General features: G+C 45.0%; 1 protein-coding gene across 4 annotated transcripts in view; it reads left to right on the forward strand.

The window, feature by feature from the left end:
• Positions 1-22,964, forward strand: part of SPEN (spen family transcriptional repressor) — a 66,634-nt gene continuing 43,670 nt past the window's right edge. For 3 of the 4 annotated variants that reach the window (XM_081955255.1, XM_081955256.1, XM_081955258.1), the window contains exons 1-3: positions 1-563; positions 11,472-11,789; positions 14,942-15,418. In XM_081955255.1, coding sequence (XP_081811381.1) covers positions 481-563; positions 11,472-11,789; positions 14,942-15,418 — 878 coding nt within the window. In that variant the 5' untranslated portion in view covers positions 1-480. The remainder of the gene's footprint in view (positions 564-11,471; positions 11,790-14,941; positions 15,419-22,964) is intronic. The other variant, XM_081955257.1, reaches the window with a different exon arrangement.

The raw sequence follows: 22,964 nt of genomic DNA on the forward strand, positions 1-22,964 counted from the left end.
CGCCGTGCGGGCGGCCGAGCGGGGCGAGAGAGACAGAGAGAGCGACGCCGCGCGCGGCGCTGCTGCGGCTGCTGAGGAGAAATTGGGCTGAAGCAGCGACAGCGCCGCCGCCGAGCAGAACGCGCACACGACGACGACGGTCAAGGCGGCGCCGGTGCCGGCGCCGGCCCCTTCAATATCACCGGCATCGCCGCCCGCAGCAGCGGCAGCATCCGGAGCGGTGAAAGCAGGAGGCGGCGGCGGCGGCGAGGGGCCAAGTGGCGCGGGAGTGGCGGCGGCGACGGAGGAGGCGGCGGCGGGGCCCGGTGGGATGGTGTCTCCCACCGGCGCCGCGGAGGGAGGCGGCGGCGGCGGTGGAGGAAGAGCGGGCCGGGCGCGACGGCGGCGGAGGCGCGGCGGCTCCCCCTCGCGGCGCTGAGCCGTGCCGAGGCGGCGGCAGGCGGGCGGCGCCAGGACCCCCCGTCTCCCGGGGGCAGCATCATGGTCCGGGAGACCAGGCACCTCTGGGTGGGCAACCTGCCGGAGAACGTCCGCGAGGAAAAGATCATCGAGCACTTCAAGCGGTGAGCGGGGCCGCCGGGAGGGGCGGGAGGAGAATGGGAGGGGGGGAATAGGGACAAATCCCGGGAGGCAGAGATTTACCAGATTAACAGAGTTGGAAGGGACCTTGCAGGTCATCTAGTCCACCCCCCCTGCCCAAGCAGTAGACCCTGCATCTGCCTCTACCTAGGATTGAACTCACAACCTCCTGATTGTGACAGATTAACAGAGTTGGAAGGGACCTTGCAGGTCATCTAGTCCAACTCCTTGCCCAAGCAGGAGAGACCCTACATCTCCATCTACCTTGGATCGAACTCATAACCTCCTGATTGCCTTTCCAAGCGGCCTGTGAGCCACAAGCCTTTTCTAATGTGGGGAAAGGGTGGGGGTAGCCGTAATGGGGAGCCAGCCTTTGGGCTGGGCCTGCAAAAAAGGACCCCATGTTTGACCCTCCAGGGAGGGGAGCCCCTCCATGCCAATGGCGATCCCTCCCTCTGAGGGGCGATTCCAAAGCCGGTGGGACATGTAAAGGTGGAGAGCCTCTTCGGAGGAAGAGGCTGCTGTGTGTGTGTGTGGATGGTGCCTCTGGGAGCCCGTGATCGAGGCCCGGGATTTAAGAAGGCCTCTCGAGGAGCCTGGCCAAGAAGAGTCATCAGTCTGGACAACCTGTCATCGGGAGCATCTGGCGGGCTTCTGCAGTCCCCCCCCCCTCAATCGACTGCACCTCTGGAGGAGAAGCCCCAACAGGAGTGATGCTGCTGGCTGCTTTGTTCTTGAGAAAAAGGCTGCTGGACTCCTTTCTGCATTGGGCATTTTAGAAGCCTGGACCAAAAAAAAACCTTCCATGAGGTGCAGCCTTTCAGCTCTTGCCAGATGGAGAGATGACGGGCAGAGCAAAGATGCTGCACCAGTGGCCTTCTTTTTGTGGACTGGGATTTTCAAAGAGCGTATTGTGATGGAAACCACTTTTACCGTGCTAAATTTAAAAAATTCTTATTTTTGTTTTTTCTTTCCATACTCTGATCCTGGACTACTGACTTCTTGAATTTTTATTTTATTTTTTTTCCCACGTGAGGTGGCAATTTTGAGGCTCTTTGTTTTTTTTATTCTTAAGGAATTATGGAAGAAATAACTGGAACGTGGATATTTAGGCACCGCTTTGAATGACTAGGACGCTGAAATCCTGTTTCATCCAAGTTCCTTTTGTTCTGTTGCTGTGGAACATTTCTGGGATGGCCTAATAACTGAACTGTAGCTTAGTCTTCTTATTTGCATTCATGAGATTTTTTCTTCTTCTGGCTTTTGGCATTTTAAATTCCCCCGGTGAGAAACCTTTTGGACCAAATACATGTAGCCGAATAGCACTAGCATGGTGCTACATGGGATGGATTTTTAATAGTGATGGACACATTCTAGACAACAGTTGCAGAGACCTCTGTCTTAGATAATTATTTCTGGTCTCGCCTATTATGACATTGTGAAGGAAAACTGAGGTGCATCATTCTTGGCCCCTATCTGGGTCAGCTGAAGTTATTTTCAGTGAAAGACTTAAGAGGATTGCAAGTTTTCTTGTAATTTTCTTCCTACTGTTTAGGAAGATTATGGAGCGTACCTAATGAGTCATCATGGGAAAAATAGTCTTGCATGGTTACCTCATGGGGGAACAAGCTTGACTGGTGAATCTGGGGAAAGAGATAGTGAAATTACCCTCTATTCTTAAATAGAAGCTTGCTTGTTGATGGTCAGGATACATTTTCATTTTGTGCCAAAGGTGTCCTTTAATGTTACCTTAGAATTGATGCTTCCTATTACTCCCCCCCCTCCGAATTATTCAAAGTTGGGGCACGCAGGTTGCAAAATCAGAAGTGGATTTCTATTCTGGTCTTATTATCTAGTAGATGGGAACACAGTTTTAAAGTGTTGGACTTCCCATATGCAAAATAAATCTTGCGTGGGAGTTGAGGAGGTCCTTTCCTAGCCGGTTTTCCTTTGTGTGTTTTTTGTTGTTGTTTGTGTGTTGGAATTGGTGTCTGAGGAAGGCATGCAAGTACACACACACACACACACACACACACACACACACACACACACAATCTCGTAGTACTTGCTGTGATTAGTAACAGAGAGCCTGATTCATCATTTGGCAGCCCCAGCTTTGTAAAAAAAAAGAAAAAAAGAAAGAAAACTCTTCCTTGATCCTCCCTTTGCTGGAGAGGAGAGAACAACATGCCTCTCCGAGGGTTTAGCGCAGTGCTGGCTTGTATGAATGCCTTTCTAAAATGGCGGCCGGGTCCCAGTTTATGTCGGAAGGAATAGAGCCGATCTCAAGCTGCACATAGAGATTGGGGGGGGGGGGGGGGCTTTGTGAAGCAGCAGCATCAGAAGAGCTGCGTAACAAGAGATTTCATCTAGCTCTCCGGGTTGCTGCTGCTACCGCTGCTTCCGCCACCAACCTTAACTGCAGAGCTTTTCCTCAAAAAGCGCAGGAGAGGATTCCTTGGAAAAGAGCAGCTGTAACTGAAGCTGGGGCCAAATACTGTTCCTTCTCACAATCCCTAGGAACAGCCTTGCATTAAATAATAGGAAACAGTGTCATGTAAGAAAAAAAAATATTTTTTTTTAAAAAAAAACATGCACAAGTTTAAATACGGATGCAACAAAAAAATGTAATTTGCTCCAGTTGGGGAAACTGTCTTATCCTGCAGATTGTGGTTTTGTGCTATATAAAACTGGAGGAGTTGCCTCAACTTTCCTTTTGGAGAAAGGGCAACACTGGTGATCCAGCGGGGATCCTCGACACTCAAGAATCGGGAGAACTGTTGTGCGGTTGGGTTTGGGGCTGCTGGTTTGTCGTGGGATTCAATTGTTGGAAGAAATGAAATGGAAATTAAAATTGGCATTCCAACATGTTGTCTCCTATCCTAACCACCCTGTTTTCACAGAAGGCTTCTAATGCTGGATAAAGTTGCCATGGTGCTGTTGCTTAGAGATGAATCAGAAAGACGGAAGGTTCTGATTTTTACAAACCCCCCCCTCCCCCTCCAAATGTGCCAGTTTTCACATGCCGTGGTTGGATTTAAAAAGCCATTTTATTTGGTCCAATCTTTCAGTATAATTTTCATCGATCATTTGGGTTACCGGCCTAAGTATCACTTGGAATTGTGGTTGTGTTTTTGGTCGGCAAGAGATGCCTAGGAACGCTGCCTGTGTACAACAGGGCGGCCCTTTCTTTGTATGACCCTGGGTGGGGGAGGGGACAGGTTGCACAACAATTGCATTGCGTTGCTGCAGGGTGTGTATACCAACAAAAGACTTACTCCTGCAGTTGTCCATAACTGTGTGCATTTTAATTACTAGAAGAGAAGCTCCAAGGGGAGAACAGTCCCTTTTTTAGTTTTAACTGGTCACTGGCAAAAAAAAAATCCCACCCATTCCCCCCCCCCCTGGGAATAGGACAAAGAATTTGCAAAGAGCAAGCAGCGGTGAGCAGCCTTATAACAAAATCATCCTAAAAGCTCCCTATGGCTCTAATATATTAAAGATCATGAACGTAAATAGAGGCAGCCTCACTATTTATCCTTTGTGCCCATTTCACTCATTCTAGGTGAGGCCGGTTAAGTGTCCTATCAATTGGAAGAACTATATTGTTTATGTACGTTTAAATTCTAAATAAAATACGGCTGATATTGGTATGTGAACAATCAGTTGTTCCAAGCAGGGCGCCCTTAGGAGAATTAATAAGAGTCATGAACAATTACACAAAAAAACTGAATTGTATGGCTCTTTTAATCAGTGGAATGATCAACGAAGGACACTTCTAAAATGACCTTTAACTGCTGTTTAGAATTTGATGTGATAATTTGGGTTATCCCTGTTTTGGAAACTTGTTAGGAAAGATAGTTTGTAAAATATATGATTTCTACTGTGCTTGTGCATATTAATTTTCAGTGGTTTTTGGGGGGAGGGGGAGGGGATAGTCCTGCACCCTTTAGAAACATCCGGTAACCAATGACAAGGGGTCATGTTTGTAAAGGTGAAAGAGAAGTTGACACGTAGCTCTTAAAATAAAAACCTCTCTTTTAAGCTCTTAAAATGATGCAGTGCATCGGATGCAATGTTTGCTTCGCCCCCCCCCCCCCCAATCAATCCATATTAATTCACTACATGTTTAAAAATAGAGGCCCTGTTTAATCCATCCATATTGGTCTCTTCTGCTGCTTGCTCTTTTTTTTTTTTTTTGCTGAGTTTCTATGAAAAACATTCCAGGAATCCGAAACCTCTTAGATGGTCCCTTTTTTTTTTTGATAGAAATCTGAGGAAATGATTGGTTGTGAAACTATTACACAATCCTGTGTCTCAATTATTGCAAAAATTGAAACACCGAAAGTATGTGCTCCACTTGAAGGAGATGCAGAGCAGCTTGCAAGAAAGGGTAGCTAAATATAGCAAAGTTTGTCCTCTGCATGAATGCCAAATGTCCAGCAGTTCCTTCTTGATTAATTAGAGGGGGAAAAAAGCAGTCTGTTTAGCAGAACAAGTAAGTTGGTGTCGCTTCCTCTGTCCTTTTTAAATAAAATAAGGCACTGCAAGAGGAAGGTGGGCTTCCAAAGACAGTTTTTCTTGTCCTTTATCCTTGTTCTTATTTGGGAGCCTTAATGTGATGGAGTTAAATTGATAACCTTCCAAGTATGCTTTCCTGGGAAAAGGGACTTTTTTGGTAAACTTCCTGTTTTACTTCCAGTCCGGTCCATTTCATGGCTGCACCGGTTCTTTCTTTTGCAGGCCAAGCCGAACCTGGCAGAGCTGATGTGCTCCTGGCACACATATCTCTTACAGTTCCCGGCGTGCACAGTTCAAAAGCAATTTAGCCATGCTCTTTTGATAACCAAGCTGTCTTTTCATGGCCGTTCAAAGTTGTGGTGGAAGGATGGATGGGCCTGAGGACTATGCATAGCTGTCTTAAGACAAGTGCTGTGTTCCTCTCCCAGATCCCTTCTGTGTAAGGGTGCAGGCCCTGCTGCATACATGACAAGAGAAGGATTTAGTGCAGAAGGGAAGGTGGTTGCGGAGAAAGCGGGCTTCCCTTCCCAGCATGAACCAAAATCCCCACGTGGCAGAATAATTGGGCTTGACATTAGAGTTTGCTTCGTCACGTTATTGCAGCCTTTTCTTTTAAACTTTACCCACTCCTTTGTTCTGCTAGCCGAATTGCTCTGCTCTTTTTTGACAGCTAGCAGGCCTTAGATCTCCCTCCTCCGAGGTTACTGAGTGAAACCTATGGGGGTCCAGCTCATTCGTTTCAGCTTGCTGCAAAGGTGCAAGTATCCTTCCTGTTTGACTTCTTCAGCCATCCCCAGTGGTTAAATTCTGGTCGCATTCCTCTCTGGTTCGTTCATTGGGCTGTGGGAATCCCGGCTTTTTGGTTTGCTCCTTTCTGCTTATAATTTCTGGCTTAAATGTTACCTAATTATGGCCGGCGACTTTCCTGAGAAATTCTCACCGTGGCTTCTCTGCTGTGAATAAATAGCCTTTGGGGTCATGGGGCACTTAGAAAGCATGGACTTTGGAGGCCCGTCCCGTAGTAGACACCTTTGCACCTGTTAGGCAAAGGTAGTCCTGACCTACATTGCAAATTCCCTGCATGGAAAGAACATTCACAGCACGCAGGATTCTTTTGGTGCCCCGATAGCATCCTATAAATAACGCTGCAGAAAAGATAAAAGCCACAGCTCCCTCAAACCTAGAAAGTTTCTGATAACTTGGTGAAATGTCATCTGAGGTTGTTTTCTTCCGTCTTTGAATGGCTTAATGGTCACAATTTGGTAGCCCGTTTCTGAATTCTCCCATTGATAGTGGCCCCTCCCAGCTCTTTTTGATACTAGGTAACTGTATCATGTTCATTTCCTTATTTTCACTCCATCTATATTTGCTCCCCCCCCCCTTTCTCACGGCTCTCAAGGTAATTTACTCACCCTTCTCATAATAACTTTAATTGATGGGAAATAAGGATTGAACCCATTCGTTTTCATGGTCGCCTGAGACTTCGCTTTGGGTCTTCCTCATGGCAAGCCGGCTTCATTATACTTTATTAGTCATTGTACAATACGCTCCTTTCACTGTTTTTGCAAGTACCTCGGCTACTTAAGAATGGTATTCGTTGGAAAGGCATAATCTTCCCAAAGTATGTCATAGAGAGAGATGCCCCACTGAGTTGAGTAGGATTTATTTCTAACCCTTGTCCTAAGATTCTGGCTTTGGATAAGGTGTCCCTCAAATCTGGGCATAGTTAGTAGGGAGCCCATTAAACTTCGTTAAAACAATTCAGAACCACAACTTCCTCAGCTCCAATTGATGGTTAGGAGCTCAAAGAAGTTGTAGTCTAGTATGCAAGGGGGAGGGGGGGGGGTTTGCCATGCTGAAAGCTGAGCTGGGGGAGTTCCTTATCTTGATGTTTACATTTGCAATGCTATAGAGTGTCTGTCTCTTGCAAATTGTTCTAAGATATTTTGAAGCTTGATAGCTGAGAAAGTCCTTGTGCTTAAACCAGTCATTTCCTGTAGCCCGCATGCGTTGATATTCCCCCCCCCCCCCTTGTGGGTCTCCTTACGATCTCTGGTCCGGTTAGCTGTCTGTTTTGTCCTGATGCTATATAGGTTGTGCATTTGAATCCATCATTAGGTGCGATTGGCTTCCGGACCCTCGATTTTGGACACTCCTTTCCTTTTCATGCACAAAGACATCATAAACGTATGGTTCCAACTTGTGTCTGAGGCTTTAAAAAAATGTGGTTCCCAGGGACTTTCATTGTGGTTTGTGGGCAACCAGGTTGACCAATCCGGGCCTTGAAAGTAGCAAGAGACTCTGGGTTTCGTAACCGATTCTGAAGAAGCTGGTTTTCGGTGGAACGTGCCCGTGGAATTCAACCCACAGTGTGCAGAAATAAATGCTTGCCTTTTGACATACCAAGGTGACGGAATTCTCTCGCTCTTGAGTGCAGTTGTGTGAATCCACCTCAATAGGAGTGGAAGCTGCTTTTTGCAGTTGCCATCTTTGTCTTCCAGTAATACTGGTTTTCAGTACCTGTATGGTTGGGAGGGGCCAGAGAGCTCAAAGAAATATCTGCTTCTATTCCATCCTCTTCTACAAGGACTAAACCTATTAAGCAGACATTTTGAATGAAGAACCAGACAGTCTCCGGGGACGACATGCCACGAGGACCAGCAATGCCTATTATTGGTGCTTCTTCCTAAAGCATTTCCCGCTTTAGTGTTATCAGAGTAAAATCCTCACACTACTAGCATTTTTGGCACCTGGATCGTTTCCAGACAATAGCACCCAACTGTGCAACTGGCTGCTATATGTAGCTTTCCCTTTCGTAACAGTTGGCTAGCTCTGGAAGAAGGCACTTACTGCAATTGCCCAAAGATGGCGGGGCCTGATGAATAATCCATGGATTGAAGTGGGACGGAAAATTAATATCGAGGTCTCCTAAAGCCACCCTTTTTAGGCCTGTCAGTGGCACATCCTAACTTTACCATCTCCTGGGGTGAACTTTAGATGCATTTGAATTTTCCCTCACTTATAATGAGCTCCTTGTCCTTGTGTATTTCTATCCCCTTCCTGTAGACGAGGAGGAAAGTTGCAGGAATGGTTTTTATTTTTTTGTGTGTGACCAACATTAAAATATCTATCCATGTCCAATTTAGATGATGTTACAAGAGACAGAATTATCTTCCTGCTTCCTTCATATCACTATGTGCGTTCGTTTGCCTGGTGCATGTATAGAAGGGAGGGAGGAAGGAAGACTCACATTGGGGCCTTGACGCTCCGGCCCCCACGGGAATGAAAGTATCATGCTTAAATCAGGAACAGGCCTGACAAACTATTTTTGCATAGCCTGAGGAATTGTGGCCATTGTGACTGAGACATTAAGAAGAAACAGACTGAAGTCCCCTGGAGTATTAAAGATGTGCGTGGAAACTGGAGGTGTAGCCCTTAATGCATAGGCCAGGCAGCACCCGGGACTCCTCTGGGAGAAAGATTCTACTCTGGTGCTGGTGGGAAGCAAAACGGACCTGTGCCCATGCTGCAAGAGGTTATTATGTATTGATTGGTATGGATTATGCAAGCAGGAAGCCCTTTAGAAAAACCTCCCAGCAAAGCTGCCTGTGCGTCAGGACCTTTAGAGCCCATGGGTTGGCCCCCTCCCTCTTCTGCCCTGTTTGCTCTCTGTGCTGGTGGTTGGGACAGAGCGGCCTTCCTTCTTGGAAAGGCAGAGACGGGGAGGGCACATTTCACTTGGGCGCCCGCCTTTCTCAGCCTTCTGTTTCCTGGACCGACCTGAAGCGGTTTCTGAAACCTTCCCCCACCTTCCCCCCCCCCAAGCCATATGCCTAGTTCCTTAGCCCCTCCCCTCCCCCCAGAAGCTTTTTCACAGGGATCCTTTTCTTGTTGGGCATTGATCCCGCACGCTGCTGCAGCACTGCGGGTCTTTCCCCTCCCCTCCAGATCGGTTCGCATGAAGCAACACAGCTCCCCTCCCAATGGCCCCTGCCAGCACGGCAGCGGATTGGAAAAGACCCAATGGGTGGGGCTGGGGTCGGATTGCCAGGCAGATTAGCCTCCAGTGATTCTAGGGTAAAGCACACAGGGCAGTCGGGGAGTGCAGACCATAGAGATGACTCTTTCCAAATGCTGCCTTCCATGTCTTAGCATTTGGGGGGGGGGGGGTTAGCCAGAGATGCGGTTGTGTCTGTCGCCTCCTTTGAAAGCAGCCTTTATGCTTATTCCAGTGGCTTGTCATAGGAGTGAGTGATCTAAACCAAATCCTCGCACACCACCCTCGAGCATTCTGGTGTGGATCAAAGAATGTTGAGCCATCTGCTTTGGAAATGACAACCTGGCAAACCTTTCGCCAGCACCCTTCCTCTGTTGCCTAGTTTGGAGAGATCCTGGCTCCACATCCCTTCCCTTGGGAGTTTTGTCTCCACCATTTCTGCTCCAAATTCCTCCTCGGAATACGATTGGAATCCAGATCCTGTCCTCCCAAAGCTGCCGTAGCTGTTGCTCTGTTTCCTGCCTCTTATCAGTTGTCATACAGCGTCATGTTTTAAGCTGTGACGGCGGGGACGTTTTTCTGCCATCTCTGGATCACGTGCTTTTCCTGTCACCACAGAGGCAGACACCACATGGGAAGTAGGTGTTGTCCCACTGAGCTATCTGGCGCTTTTGGCATTCTAGGCTGGCCTACCGTTAAGAGATCCTGAACAAGTAATGGATTGATCCATTAATGGATTGAGGAGAAATTTCCTGACAGTGAGAACAATTAATCAGTGGAACAGCTTGCCTCCAGAAGTTGTGAATGCCCCAACACTGGAAGTCTTTAAGAAGATGTTGGATAGCTATTTGTCTGAAACGGTATAGGGTTTCCTGCCTAGGCAGGGGGTTGGACTAGAAGACCTCCAAGGTCCCTTCCAACTCTACTATTGTATTGTATTGTATTGTATTGATCCGTTGTTAAATAAGTGGCACTGTTTTTAGTGAAAAATTCCCCCCCCTCCTTTTTTAAAAATAGTGACCCTAATCCCTGCGCGCGTGTGTGTGTGTGTGTCTGTGTGTATGTTAGAAACACTAAACCCTCCTTCCTTGGCATGTTCAGCACAATCTTGTTGTGGAGGATTGATGTGGCTAATGGTCCTGAATTCCACAGTGTTGGGGAATCTTATCCATGCCTTTGATAGTTACGCTTGAGGGCAGAACAGCAACGAGAGCGACATAGAAAGATAAATTCAAACTTGAATGAGCTTAGATCATACTGGTGTACATTTCCATTTTCCATCCTGGCCAGACTTGAATGGTAAGGCTAGTTGAATTGCTAAAGAAACCTCTGGGACTCAGGCTGGACTTCATCATGGCTGCCTAAATTCACTGATACTATATTTGGTATGTCAAATATGTCTCTTTATCTCTAGAAAGTGCCAACAGTGTAATTAAAAATGAAGAGAGGTTGTCCGATGAATGTGATGGTATTGGTTCTTACAATGAAAGAGAATTGTTAGCTTTAGTTTCATATCTTTTTGATCTGTAAACACGAACCATTCATAGATGTGTGTATTTTTTAATAGAAATCCATTTCTTTTTGATTAAATTGCTTGGAAGGTCAGTGACATTTGGTGAGACTGGATGATTTGAAAACTTTCTGGAGAAATCTTGCGAATGTTTTGCGTATTAACCCCAAATCTTGCGCGCATATACAGTGTGCACTAAATAAATTGCATTGGTAATTTGTCGTTGCCGCTGATGTCTGCAGCCATGAAAAGCTTATCTCAGGAATTGCCAAATGTTTTCCAACTCTGGCTTAAACAGAGCTTCCAACATCACTTAGATTGTAAACTTGTAGAACTGGCTTTGTCCATAGAACTGTGATTAGAATGATTTGTATTCTATTAGACATTTGCATCTTGAACACTAAATAATGGGCTGTTTAACTGAGAACAAATGAATACATTTAATAAATTCTCCACTCAGATTCCTTATTTCAACATTGATTGCATTGAAATATATTTGAACATCACAGAATAAGGGGTTTTCTATTAGTGCTAAACTCCTATTGCAGATGTTGGCAAAATCTAAGTTAGGTGAAGTTTTTGTATCCTGGCTTTTTTTCAAGGTATGATATGATGAAGAATGCCTACAGGCTTGAAAGTATGTATGTATATTCCCCTAGAATGGTTTTTCAGCTTTGCTCTGGCAGGAGTCCAGGAAGCTAAGCCATACCTGAAACTTTGTTTATACTTACCTATTGAAATGAATGCTTAGATTATTATTATTTTTTAAAATTTGAGTCCAGAAATGTCAAGGTACTAAATGTGGTTTCTTAGCCAATTTTCTGTGAGCTTTAACGTATGTGATTTTCTCTGTCTTTCTCCTAGATATGGACGTGTTGAAAGTGTCAAAATTCTCCCCAAAAGGGGATCGGAAGGCGGCGTGGCGGCCTTTGTGGATTTTGTGGACATTAAGAGTGCGCAGAAGGCACACAATTCTGTCAACAAAATGGGAGACAGAGACCTTCGGACGGATTATAACGAACCAGGAACCATCCCTAGTGCCGCTCGGGGATTGGATGATACTGTTTCCATAGCATCTCGTAGTAGAGAGGTTTCTGGGTTCAGAGCTGGTGGTGGGCCCACGTATGGCCCACCACCATCACTTCATGCACGGGAAGGACGCTATGAGCGGAGACTTGATGGGTAAGTTCCAAGGTTTCACTAGGCAGGTATTTTGTAATTGATTGTGGTGAGAAACACAAACTCCTGGTAGGGCCCCCAGATGGATTTAAAATTTGGGGAATTATCTGCATTTCCTATTTTGGGTTGGAAACGGAAGTGATTCCCATCCCAAAGGCTGGGATCTTGTGGATCTGTAGAAGACGTTTCCTGCAGCTGGTTGGAGACCTGATTCTAAGATGGAAGACGCCTCGCTTATGGAGCTATTCTTCTAGGGCTTGACGATCCCAATTCTTGGATAACCTTAAGGCCGCCTTTGGATGTATCCCTATTAGCCAATGGAGTTTATTGGATACTGCGAGTCTCCCAAGCCCAGATATGGAGTATCTTCAGCATTATAGGACCTGCACAATCCCTTGGCAAAGCTTCGCATTTAGTTTTTTTCAGGGTTGTGCTGGTTTATGTAGTCTATGCATAAAATTGGATTGGTATCAAAAAAAAATTCTAGCAGGCTTTATAAAAATGCTGCCTCGTCTTGGATTCTACAGTCTTTAGCCCTGGGAATACGTACAAAACGAAGACAGGAGAAGGCTGCTCTTGATGTTTCTTTCCCCTCTTGGATCTACCTCACTTTCCATGTACCTTGGGATTACTATCCTCATGGCAAACAGAACGAGATGGACGCTGCTCAGTTTTGGAAATTACAGGCACTCCGTTTGAGGTGCTGGAATAATGGCTACTACCTCAGATTTGTGGGATGGTTCGAGCCAAGATCCCAGTGGGCCAGGGGAGTGGATTACTTACTTAGTCTCTGCCAAAAGCTCACGTCCAGGGAAAGGCACTTTAGCTTTCAAGACAATGGTGTCGCTCAGCTTGTGGATACGTCACAGAAAATTGAACACTTGCTGGATGGTTACAAAGTGGGACAAGAGGATGCCTGCTAGAGGATGGGGCGAGGCCTTCGTTCATCCCCCGATGCCTTTTTCTTTTTACCAGCCGATCGGTTCAGACCTAGGGCGACAGTCTGTGTGGTGGATGTACTTAGAAGAAGTGCTGGCTGTCAGAAGAAGAAAGTTGGGGGTGGCCACCCTTTGGCCCATCTGGAACTACTGGCTTCCAGTGGAGTTTTTATTTTTATTTTTCGTCTTCTTGTCCCTAGGATTTTTTTTTCTTGCTCGCTCATCTAAAATGCCACTTTTTTGACACCCTCCTTGCCCATTAAGAAGGTGGATTACCCCTATAAGAGGGGCCAAATTGGGGAAGTTATGTTCACAATTCTCTCCCTAGATTTAATGGGGAATATAGGTCGTGTTTCCACACTTGGAAAAGGTTGGTATGTCCTGCCCTGTGTATATTAGCCCCTCTCCTAACCCAAGTCAGTTCCTTTTTTTCCCACTAACTCCAGTAGCAATTAGTACTAATAGATAACCAGCAGTGCTGTAGTCGTTAGATCCTCAGCTTTGCTAGTTTCTTTTGTCTGTCTTCTGTGTCCTAACCCATAAAAGGGCTCTTACACTTATATCTTAACTTTTCTAGAAATCTTGCTCTCTTTTTCTTTGTTTTTGTTACTTTATTGTATCAGCTTTCCTCGATATCGTTTTTGCAGGTGTGTGTTGAGTGTTGTTTCAAAAGGCGAGGGCGAGAGAGCTCTTTAAATAAATATTTATACACACTGAGACAATATGTGGTCTTATTTGCATGGAGCTGCAAACGTTTGTGACACCTACTAAAACTCCTGCCTTTATAGGGGTTTTGTTTGGGGGGGTTTGTTTTTTGTTTTTGCTCTTTTGTGAGGCAGCTCTGACTTGCTGGAAAAGCAAGAATTCAGACAAAAACCTTAACCTGCACTCAGGGCCACCTCCTCCTCCTCCGTATGAGGGGAGAAGTGGCCTACGTCCTGCACTATAGTTGTAGCAGGAGCATAAAGTGGAAAGGGAGGAGAACCTTTCTTTATTCACTTGTGGGGGAGGAGAAGGCAGGTCCATGCGTTTTGACCTGACAGTCAAGAGAAGGATGGAGTTAACAGAGAACTGCAGTCCCTGCTAATTACTTTTCAAGGAAGGTGGTTGGAAGTAAAAGGGGGAATGATTTGAATTCCTCCTTCCTTGAACGGTTTTAGGAAACTTTTGTAACTAATAGAAGCGCTGGCTTTATTGCTTGATCTGCGCATGTTTGTTCTGAATTGTTTCGTCTTATTTTCCTAGCTGTGTCCTACAAAACGGGCCATTCGGTGACCCCTCTAGATTAAAGCACTAAATTATTGGAGGCCTTTTCTTGGCCTAGGCAGCTCACCGAGGCTCTTGGTTGTCTTAGCAACATAACTTTCTTTTTTAAGTTCTGCATAGTTGACGACATAGTTTTACGGTAAACATAATTCTGTACGTAAAATACAGAAATGGCCACAATTTGTCTTATTGACTATTAAAATATCCCATCCTGTTATTGCCTGAAGCGATTTTTAAAAAATATCACACTCACCAGCACACAGAAACATTGTTTATCTTGTTTTTGGAGCTTAATACCTGTGACTTTTAGTTGGCTGTATCTTGACTTCATTATTACAAAGAGAAGCAGAGATCTGACTTTAGCTAAGCTGATACATTGTCCTAGGACTCTTAGATTTCAAGTGAGCTTTTAAAAATAAACTGCTTTTTTTCCCTACGATTTTGTGGCTAATGCCAACACCTTAACGACAGGATTCTAGGATAGTCATGGAATGAAACACATTAAGTAGTTCTGTTTCATCCCAGAAATAGATAAATAGAACTGCTGAAATTAAATTATTTTGCACAAGATCATTTGGGACTGTGGTACACAATTCTGTCCACAGAAGCTTAGTTCTGGATGCCTTTGAGGTTCGTTAGCCTTCTTCTCCCATGATCCCTAGCCATTGTGCTGCGAGGCGGGGATTATGGGGTAGAAATCTAGCACAGAAGGCATCAAGCTGGCTCAGTTTAAGCAGTGAAACTGAGTCAGTGCCAGACCTATGTTACGTGCAAATGTGAGCGAATAGTCACGTAAAAGGACCAAGCTCATTCAGTTTGCTAAATAGATCATCGTTGGCCTTTTGATGACTTGCAGTAACAGCCAACCCTGCATTAAGTGCTTGCATGTTATTGAGTCATTGTTCTCCTTCTCTGATTTGACGTGTTTTGTTTTTCCCCTCCTAAATGCAGGGCTTCAGATAACAGGGAGCGTGCTTATGAGCCTAGTGCCTATGGACACCATGAACGGGGGACAGGAGGATTTGATCGCACGAGACATTACGATCAGGATTATTACCGGGATCCTCGGGAACGGACTTTGCAACACGGACTCTATTACAGTTCTCGGAGTCGCAGCCCGAGCCGCTTTGATGCTCATGACCCTCGTTACGAACCTCGGGCTCGGGAACAGTTTACGTTGCCCAGCGTGGTACACAGGGATATCTACCGGGATGACCTCACCAGAGAGGTCCGAGGTAGAAGGCCGGAAAGGAGTTACCAGCACAGCAGGAGCCGGTCCCCCCATTCCTCCCAGTCCAGGACACAGTCTCCCCAGAGGCTGGCGAGCCAAGCGTCCAGACCCACTCGATCGCCCAGCGGAAGCGGTTCTAGGAGCCGGTCTTCGAGCAGCGATTCAATCAGCAGCAGCAGCAGTACCAGCAGCGACAGGTATCGTCCTCCCTCTGCAGGTGTGGGGCGTCTTTTGCTTTGGGTCCCGGTATTGATCCCGGAAACCACAGCGCATTTACTGCAAATGTTGTGATTTTCTCTGCTGGTCCTCCTGAAACAGACCAGCACCATCTCCTGGTCTGCACCTGCCTCCATTCCCGCCCCCCCCACCCCCACCCCCACCAGGGTGGAAGTAGGAGCATTGGGCGGGCTGCCCCCAAGGAGACAAAAGCCCCACCTGCGAAATAGATCCCTTTTGAGCCACTCTAGGATGGAAGTTTCTTTGTTGCTTTTGTTTGTTTATAAAAGGGTGGCCTTACAGACACTTTGTAGAAGCGGGCCTTTGATTGCTTGGCGATAGAGCTTTCTGCATTTTCATTTATAATTCAGCACCGGCTTAACGGCCTGGACTCTCCCTCTTTCTTCTTTATTAACGACATCTTTTGTTTATTGCCTTGAATTGAGTGTCGGTATGAAAGGTAATAGACAGGCGAATTATGGGTTTTCCACTGTTGCTGTGGCTACTACATAGCTTGCCGTGGTGAAATTGGACTGGTCAAGCCAGTCTGCTGTTCTCTGTGTTGGTTCCAGGCAAAGAACTGCGGCACTGTTAAAAAAAAAAGATAAACAGAAATATATCATCCCATTTATATTAGGGCCTACCTAATCAGACCGTAGAAGTTGGAATGGAAAGGAATGGAAAGGAATAAGGAATAGAATAGAATAGAATAGAATAGAATAGAATAGAATATAGACAGAATAGAATAGAATATAATTTTTTGTTGGCCAAGTGTAATTGGGCACACAAGGAATTTGTCTTTGGTGCATATGCTCAGTGTACATAGAAAGACAAGATATATGCATCAAGTACACCCATAAATGATTGAGGGGGGGGGGAGATAAAGATAAACAGAAATATATCATCCCATTTATATTTTCAAGGAAAGGGCCTTCCTAATCATCCCATTTATATTTTCAAGGAAAGTAGAAGTAGGAATGGAATGGAATAAGGAATAAGGACTATAGAATAGCCTTTTCCCCAATCCAGCCCCTGTTTTTTTTTACTCTTCCTCCTTTCCCCCAATTAAAAGAGGCTTCACCCTTTGGAAAAAAATCTTCCCTTGCTTCAAAGGGCGATTCGTAAAACCTGCCATGGGCTTGGATTAATGTCAGTAAATAGATGCTCTTTAACCCACTGAAATAAGCAGCTGGCCAGCAGTCCTTGTGTGAAAGGGTGGGGGTGGAGGAATGCAGCCATTCTAGTTCTCACCTTCATTAGACTTTAGAATGCGGTTTAAGGCAAGGAGGAGTTCAGGCATCTTGTCTTTTCACAGCATGTCAGCACTTGAAGAAATATGCTAGAAAGACACAGGGGGGGAAAAAAACACGTTAACCTTATGAGTGATCAGTGGAGACTTTTCCCAAGTTGAATCCTACCTAACAATATCTTCTTCCTGCCTTTTTCCGTCTTTTATTTTTAAACCTCAGCTGCTGAGCATGCTCTCTGGAGCTCATCCAAATTCACTTGTTACCCCCTTAGCTTCCTCTTTTTCAGGTTTAAAAGCATGTTGAATTTGAAAAGCTTTTCCTCAACTTAATCCCGGGATGCTTGCCATTCTTTGGGGCTGTTTTTCTGCACTGTCCACAAGCAGTAGGGCTTTACGCCGAGTCCACCTTTCCCTGAAAGGGATATAATCGATTCTGCTTTTAAAACTGGAAGCCCAATTTGAGACAAAGATAAAAAGCATTATGAATAGAAGATGCGGGGGGGGGGGGGGGCGGGAGGGAGAGGGAAATAGCACGAGTCAACATTGAGGCTTTCAAAATTGGCTGGTGAGCTTGAGTTCATTGGATTTTTCTGTCTGTCTGGTCATCCTCAACTCCCAGAGTGAAAGCAGAGAGTGGTGGCAAACTTAATTTCCTTTTATAACCCTGGCCTTTTCCTCCTGCTTGCCCCTTCCTTCCTTTCTTTCCACCTCAGGAATTTGCCAGCAAAGGATGAATCATTGGCAGAGAGTGGTATGTTGATGTTTGTGTGTGTGTGTGTGTGTAGTTTTGTGGTTTGGACAAAAGCTTCAATTGCAGCAGACACAGTTTCAGGTGATTTCGGTCCAGGGAAGGCAACTTCTGCATTAAAGTTATTATGCTGCACGTCCCAGTTTCTCCATAAAACGAGGGGAGGATTGTTGATGGAAGAGAAATCCTGCATAAAATGGATGGTCAAGGTTGTTCTCCATAGTGAGGGGGAGGAGTATCCAGGATGGGTTGCCCTTGTCCTCTCTTGATTGGGCTGAGTCAGATGAGCTCTTTAGGCCACGCCCTGGTCACCAGGTGCCACCCCAGTTATCGACTCAGCCCTCAACTGGGCTGTTGTGCCATCCAGGAGCTCCTGAGAATCCTAAGGGAAAAAACTAGAAATGGTGACTTGTCGTGTGGCTTGGGGACTCCCCCAATTCAGCGGCTGTTTTCTCATTTTCACAGGTTGCACAAGCCTGTCTCCCATCTGATCAAAGCCGAGTCTTAAATATCTCCCCCAGGATCCTATGCCATTTCATGCCTCGTTAATTGAACACAGATTTTTTTTTTTCCCCTGCAGCCCTTTTAGAGGAAGGCAGCTTTGTTTGCATTTATTTATTTATTTATTTATGTATTTATGTATTTATTTATTTCCTTTCATACGGTTTCTCTCAGGAGCAGCTTCCTTAGGTCAGATGCCTTAGAGATGAAATTGGTGTGGGTTTGCATTGGATGCAGAACCGAGGTTTTGATTCAGCCTCTGTTCATAATTTGAAAGCTGTCCTTGTTAATACAACTGGCGTTGAAGGCCTTTGGTTGTCCCCAACTGCTTACCGTACCTAGTAACAGGGAATGTGGTTGTCAGATGTATTTGTGAGGGGGGGGGGGGAAGCAGTGTTTCTTTTCAAGGCTGCCTATTGACATAGTTTCTTTCTTTGAAAAGTAATTCAGTGTTATACTTCCTATAGTAAATCTCACAGGGGGACAATACTTCAATAAACCAGTTGATAGCAGCTTGGTATGCAAACATTGCCTTGCCTAAAAACCCTCTTCTGGGGCTGTCTTGCTTACCCCCCTCCCGTGTGTGTGTGTGTGTGTGTGTGTGTGTGTGTGTGTGAGAGAGAGAGAGATGAGAGAGAGACAGAGAGACAGAGAGACAGAGAGAGAGAGAGATAAGCATAAGTCAAATGTATTGCAAAGCAGTATATATGGAATTCATTTTCTTTTGTTCCTTCAAACCTATTTCTAGCAAGTCTTGCAAAAAGTGAAAAGCTTAATAAAAACAAATTTAATCAATTAACATGGAGGAGGCCTCTGCACCCCCACTCCCATTGACCCACCCACTTTTGAATAAATCTGCACGGATCTTAAATTCTTCTTTTCAGAGGCTGGGCAAAAGAAGACAAAGGAGGCTTCAAGGCTTCATTATTGATAAGCGAAGCCCACAGCAGCATATTCTGCAGGAGCTGCTGCATCCAAATTCTGCAGGCAGCGCAAGGAATTCCTCCTTTGGGTCTCCCAAACCAGTCTGAACTGGAATCCTCCAGCCAGATTTGGCTGCTTGCCCCTCCTGGTAGGCTCTGTCCTCCCTGCCTGCTTGTTGTTTTCATTTTTCCAAAGCTGGGTTAATTGGGAGGGGGGAGAAGGTGGGACTGGCAAGGACTTGGGACAGTCCCGGCAGAGGAAAAGGGGGGGGGGGCTTGCAGAGTCCCCCTCTTTGAAAGTGGAGGTGAGAGGAACGGAATTGGGTCCTGCTGGTTGGAAGGTCTGTTGTCAAACGACACAGTAACCCAACTCCTTTTCTACGCTGTCGAAATTCAGAAAACATTTCTATGTAAAGAAGCATGTCTCGTCAAACTGGTTATAATGGGAAAGGGCATCTTATACCGATTTCTATATCCAGTGCAGCATCAGGAGAAGACGGAGTAGATCAAAATGGATCCTGAGCGGGGTTTTGTTTTTACTACCACGGTTTAAATAGCTCAGCAGATTGGATCATGATCCCACTACAGCGGGAATAAAAGTGATTCAGGTTTAGCTGAGCTGGCTCTCTTAAGCATCCCCTCTGGGATTTTACTACGTACAGCAGGTGATTAAACTTTATTTCCCTTTGTTCACCCTTCCTTTTTTTTTTTTTTTTTAAACAATTTGTTAGTCCAAAGTAATTCATTTGAACAAAGTTAAATTTTTCCACTGTCTGCCACAGCAGAACTAAAAAAATGTAATTTGACTTGTTTCGGGCGAAGGGGTCTGACTACCTTTTATCATTCCCTTTCAACTCTTGTTAGTAGGCATATTTTGCCTGCTCTTACATTAAAATATTCTCTAGCTCTTGGTTACAATACGACTCTGCAGTGTTGATAATTCATAACGAAGGTGTGACCCAGAGGTGGGTTCCGTCCGGTTCGGTCCGGTACAGCCGAACCGGTAGTGGTATGGGGGCCTGGGTCGCTGGAACTAGCAGCAATCCAGGCCTGCCATGTCCCCGAACCGGTTCCCTGGTCGCCGCCATCCCCGCTGCCATCTTGTTTTTTAATTCTGTGCATGCTCAGAACAATTTTAATTGAAGTGCGCATGCGCATGCACCGGGCATTCAGCGTGCACACGAGTGCAAAGCTTGCGCACACACAAAGCATATGCACGAGCAAAACCGGCAGTAAAGCCGGCCAGAACCTACTCCTGGCGTGAACCCTTGCTGTACAGTACCATATTTTTCGGACTATGAGACGCTCCGAACTATAAGACCCACGTAGCTTTTGGGGAGGAAAACAAGGGAAGGGGGAAATCTGCCTCTGCCTCCCAGCATCCATTCGGTATTCAACTGGCCCGTTTGGCGCTGCCCATTCACCACTGCCACCCATTTGCTGCCATGGCCCATTCTAGAACAGCTGATCGGCACCGCACCAACACCCCTCCCCCAGCCGCAATATTCGGCGTATAAGTCGCGCAGACATTTCCACCCACTTTTTGGGTGGGACAAAGTGAGTCTTATGCTGTGAAAAATACGGCATTTTGTACAAGCAGAAATGTTCCTCTCTCTAACCTTAAAAGGCAATTTTAACTTGAATGCTTGCACGTCAGAAGGCCTGCACTAGTTTTCAGTCAGCGTTCCAGGCCTAATTCAGAATACTGTGATTAACGTTCAAACAGAAACGCCCACAGCTTGAATGTGTGACGGATGGTCCCTCTCAAATATGTCTACGTGATACTTTGAAATGGCCTCTTTAATGAGGTAGGAGAGCCAGTTTGGTGAAGTGGTTAAGGTGTCAGGGTAGAAACCAGTCAACTTATGTTCAGCACCTGCCTTAGGTACCTAGCCATCTTGGATGATCTTAACCCTAGGAAACAGACAATGACAAGCCAGTTCTGAGTCAACAGTGAGGGAGGGAGGAAGGAAGGAAGGAAGGAAGGAAGGAAGGAAGGAATTTAAGAGATGCTTGGTTACCTAGAACTTGCATCAAAAATAGGTATCAGGTGACCCGTTTCCCCCGAAACAGGGAAAATACTTTTAAATACTGTTGGGTTGTTTTGTTAGATCTCAAAACATATTTCTCCTCTTCTTCACTTAGTCTTGTTTTTATATCGACTTACGCTACTTCAGATTGGTTTCTATGCCAATTGCCTCATTGGTTTTCCTTACTATATAGATTGTTTTGACTTTATTTGGGTTTTGACGTCAATTTTAAAGCTGTGGGAATCCCCCAGACGACTGGGTCAGTTGTTTGGACTGTTTTAAGTAACAGGTTTGGTTTTACTGCTCGTTGGGTTCTTCGGGAGTGGGCCGTCCCCTCCACAGAATATGGAGGATGTGCAGATACATTTCCTTTATTTGGGCGTTTGAAGGTTTAAAATCCAAGGTCATCTTTGGAGAAGCTTTGGCGGTTGGTCTCCACAAAACTGTTCCAGGATTTTTTCTCTTCAAACTTTTCCAAAACTTTTCCAATGCAAACTGTTATCTAAACCCAGCCTTCTGATTTCCAAATGTTGTGTTTTAGCCTATAGGCTTCTCAGAGGCTCAAAATTTCAAAATTACATTTGTTTCAATTTTAGCACAGTCTTTACAATCATCAGTGAAGTACCAATTTTTTTTACATTTTTAAAAAGCAATTAGCTACTGGGCAGTATACAGTTGAAAGACTTGATGCATTGTTAGTATTGCTGTTTCTCAAAAGGCACACAGTTTTGGAGGTGTGCATTTTTCAAGTGGTAAATAAACGGCACTTATTAAAATTAAGAAATACATCCCACTTGTAAATAGCTTTAACAACATTAGTAGCCAGAATCTAAATTAAAAGATTTGGCATTAGCAACAAGTTCTGCCTTCTGTTCACACTCATTTGCCTCCATTTGAAAAAAAGAAAGAAAGATGAATCTGTATGTATTCATTAACTAATTGGATACCCGTGCTTCGCGACGAAACTATGTAATCAGGCTATGCAGGAGAAATTAGGTTCACCATCCGTTGGCTCAGTGGTGGTTGGTGATTGAAACACATAAGGGAATATCGCTCTTGCTGCCTTGAGTCCGGAAGCAGTTCCATAGATGGAAGGCATAGACATTTTGGTGAGGTACCAACATTTAGTACTGTAAGGAGCCCCAGACCGCTCCTGAGTGAAGGAGTGGAACATCTGAGGTAACGGAATGTGAGGCAATTGGCAGTTGGAACAGAGTTATTTTCAGGTGGGGAGAGGGAGTAGAACTCCTTAGCATAAGAACGCTTTAATTACTATATATGAAATACTAATGATCTGATGGTCATTTTGAAAAATCCTTTCTTAACGAGTACCTAGAAGCCCAGAGGAACATATGTGCCAAATTTCAAGTTTGTATATTTTCCGGTTCTGGAGGTAACGTGATGATGCATGAGTGGTATTTTGCTTTTATATATATAGATTTTACCATGTTTATGGGCCACCAAGCTACTGAAGATAAGTTTGCTTTATAAGTTAAGCTTACATAAACATAAAAGTAAAGGCTATCTCCTATTCAAGGAACAATAATAAAAAATTATCACGATCTGGAAGCGTTTAGGAACTTGGATTATGGATTTCTAGACAACCATTTAGTTTCGACTCTGAAAGTACTAATGATTAAATATGTAAAGAAAATGTTAGCTGTGTTTTGGGCATAAAGCAAGGGCCAGTGTTTCATGTTTTCTTTGTTCCAATACCAGTTGTATTTTTCTTATATCTTCCATAGTTTTATCATCCTGTTATGGAAAGGAGGAAAATTCAACCAGCTATTACCATTTAGTGGAATGTGCTAAAAAAGATGCAGCATGAATAATTGCACTTTCCTTGGTGTAATCACTTGACATCTCATTAGTAGCAGATTGCTGCAGCGTGTCACCTTTTGCAAAATATGCAAAATGAGAGTTTTTCTACGCCTTCCTTTCAGGAAGATGGATTTTCCTGGTCGGTTTGTCAGGGAGAAAAGGAGGATTGTGAAGGCCAGTAGATGGGAATTAATTTTCATTTTTTTTTGGTTGATGTTGCAAGTGCACTGAACAAAAGATTTCTCCTGCATGAAC

This window comes from Natrix helvetica (genome assembly GCF_964273705.1).
Source record: "Natrix helvetica genome assembly, chromosome: 5".
Classification (NCBI taxonomy): Eukaryota; Metazoa; Chordata; class Lepidosauria; order Squamata; family Natricidae; genus Natrix; species Natrix helvetica.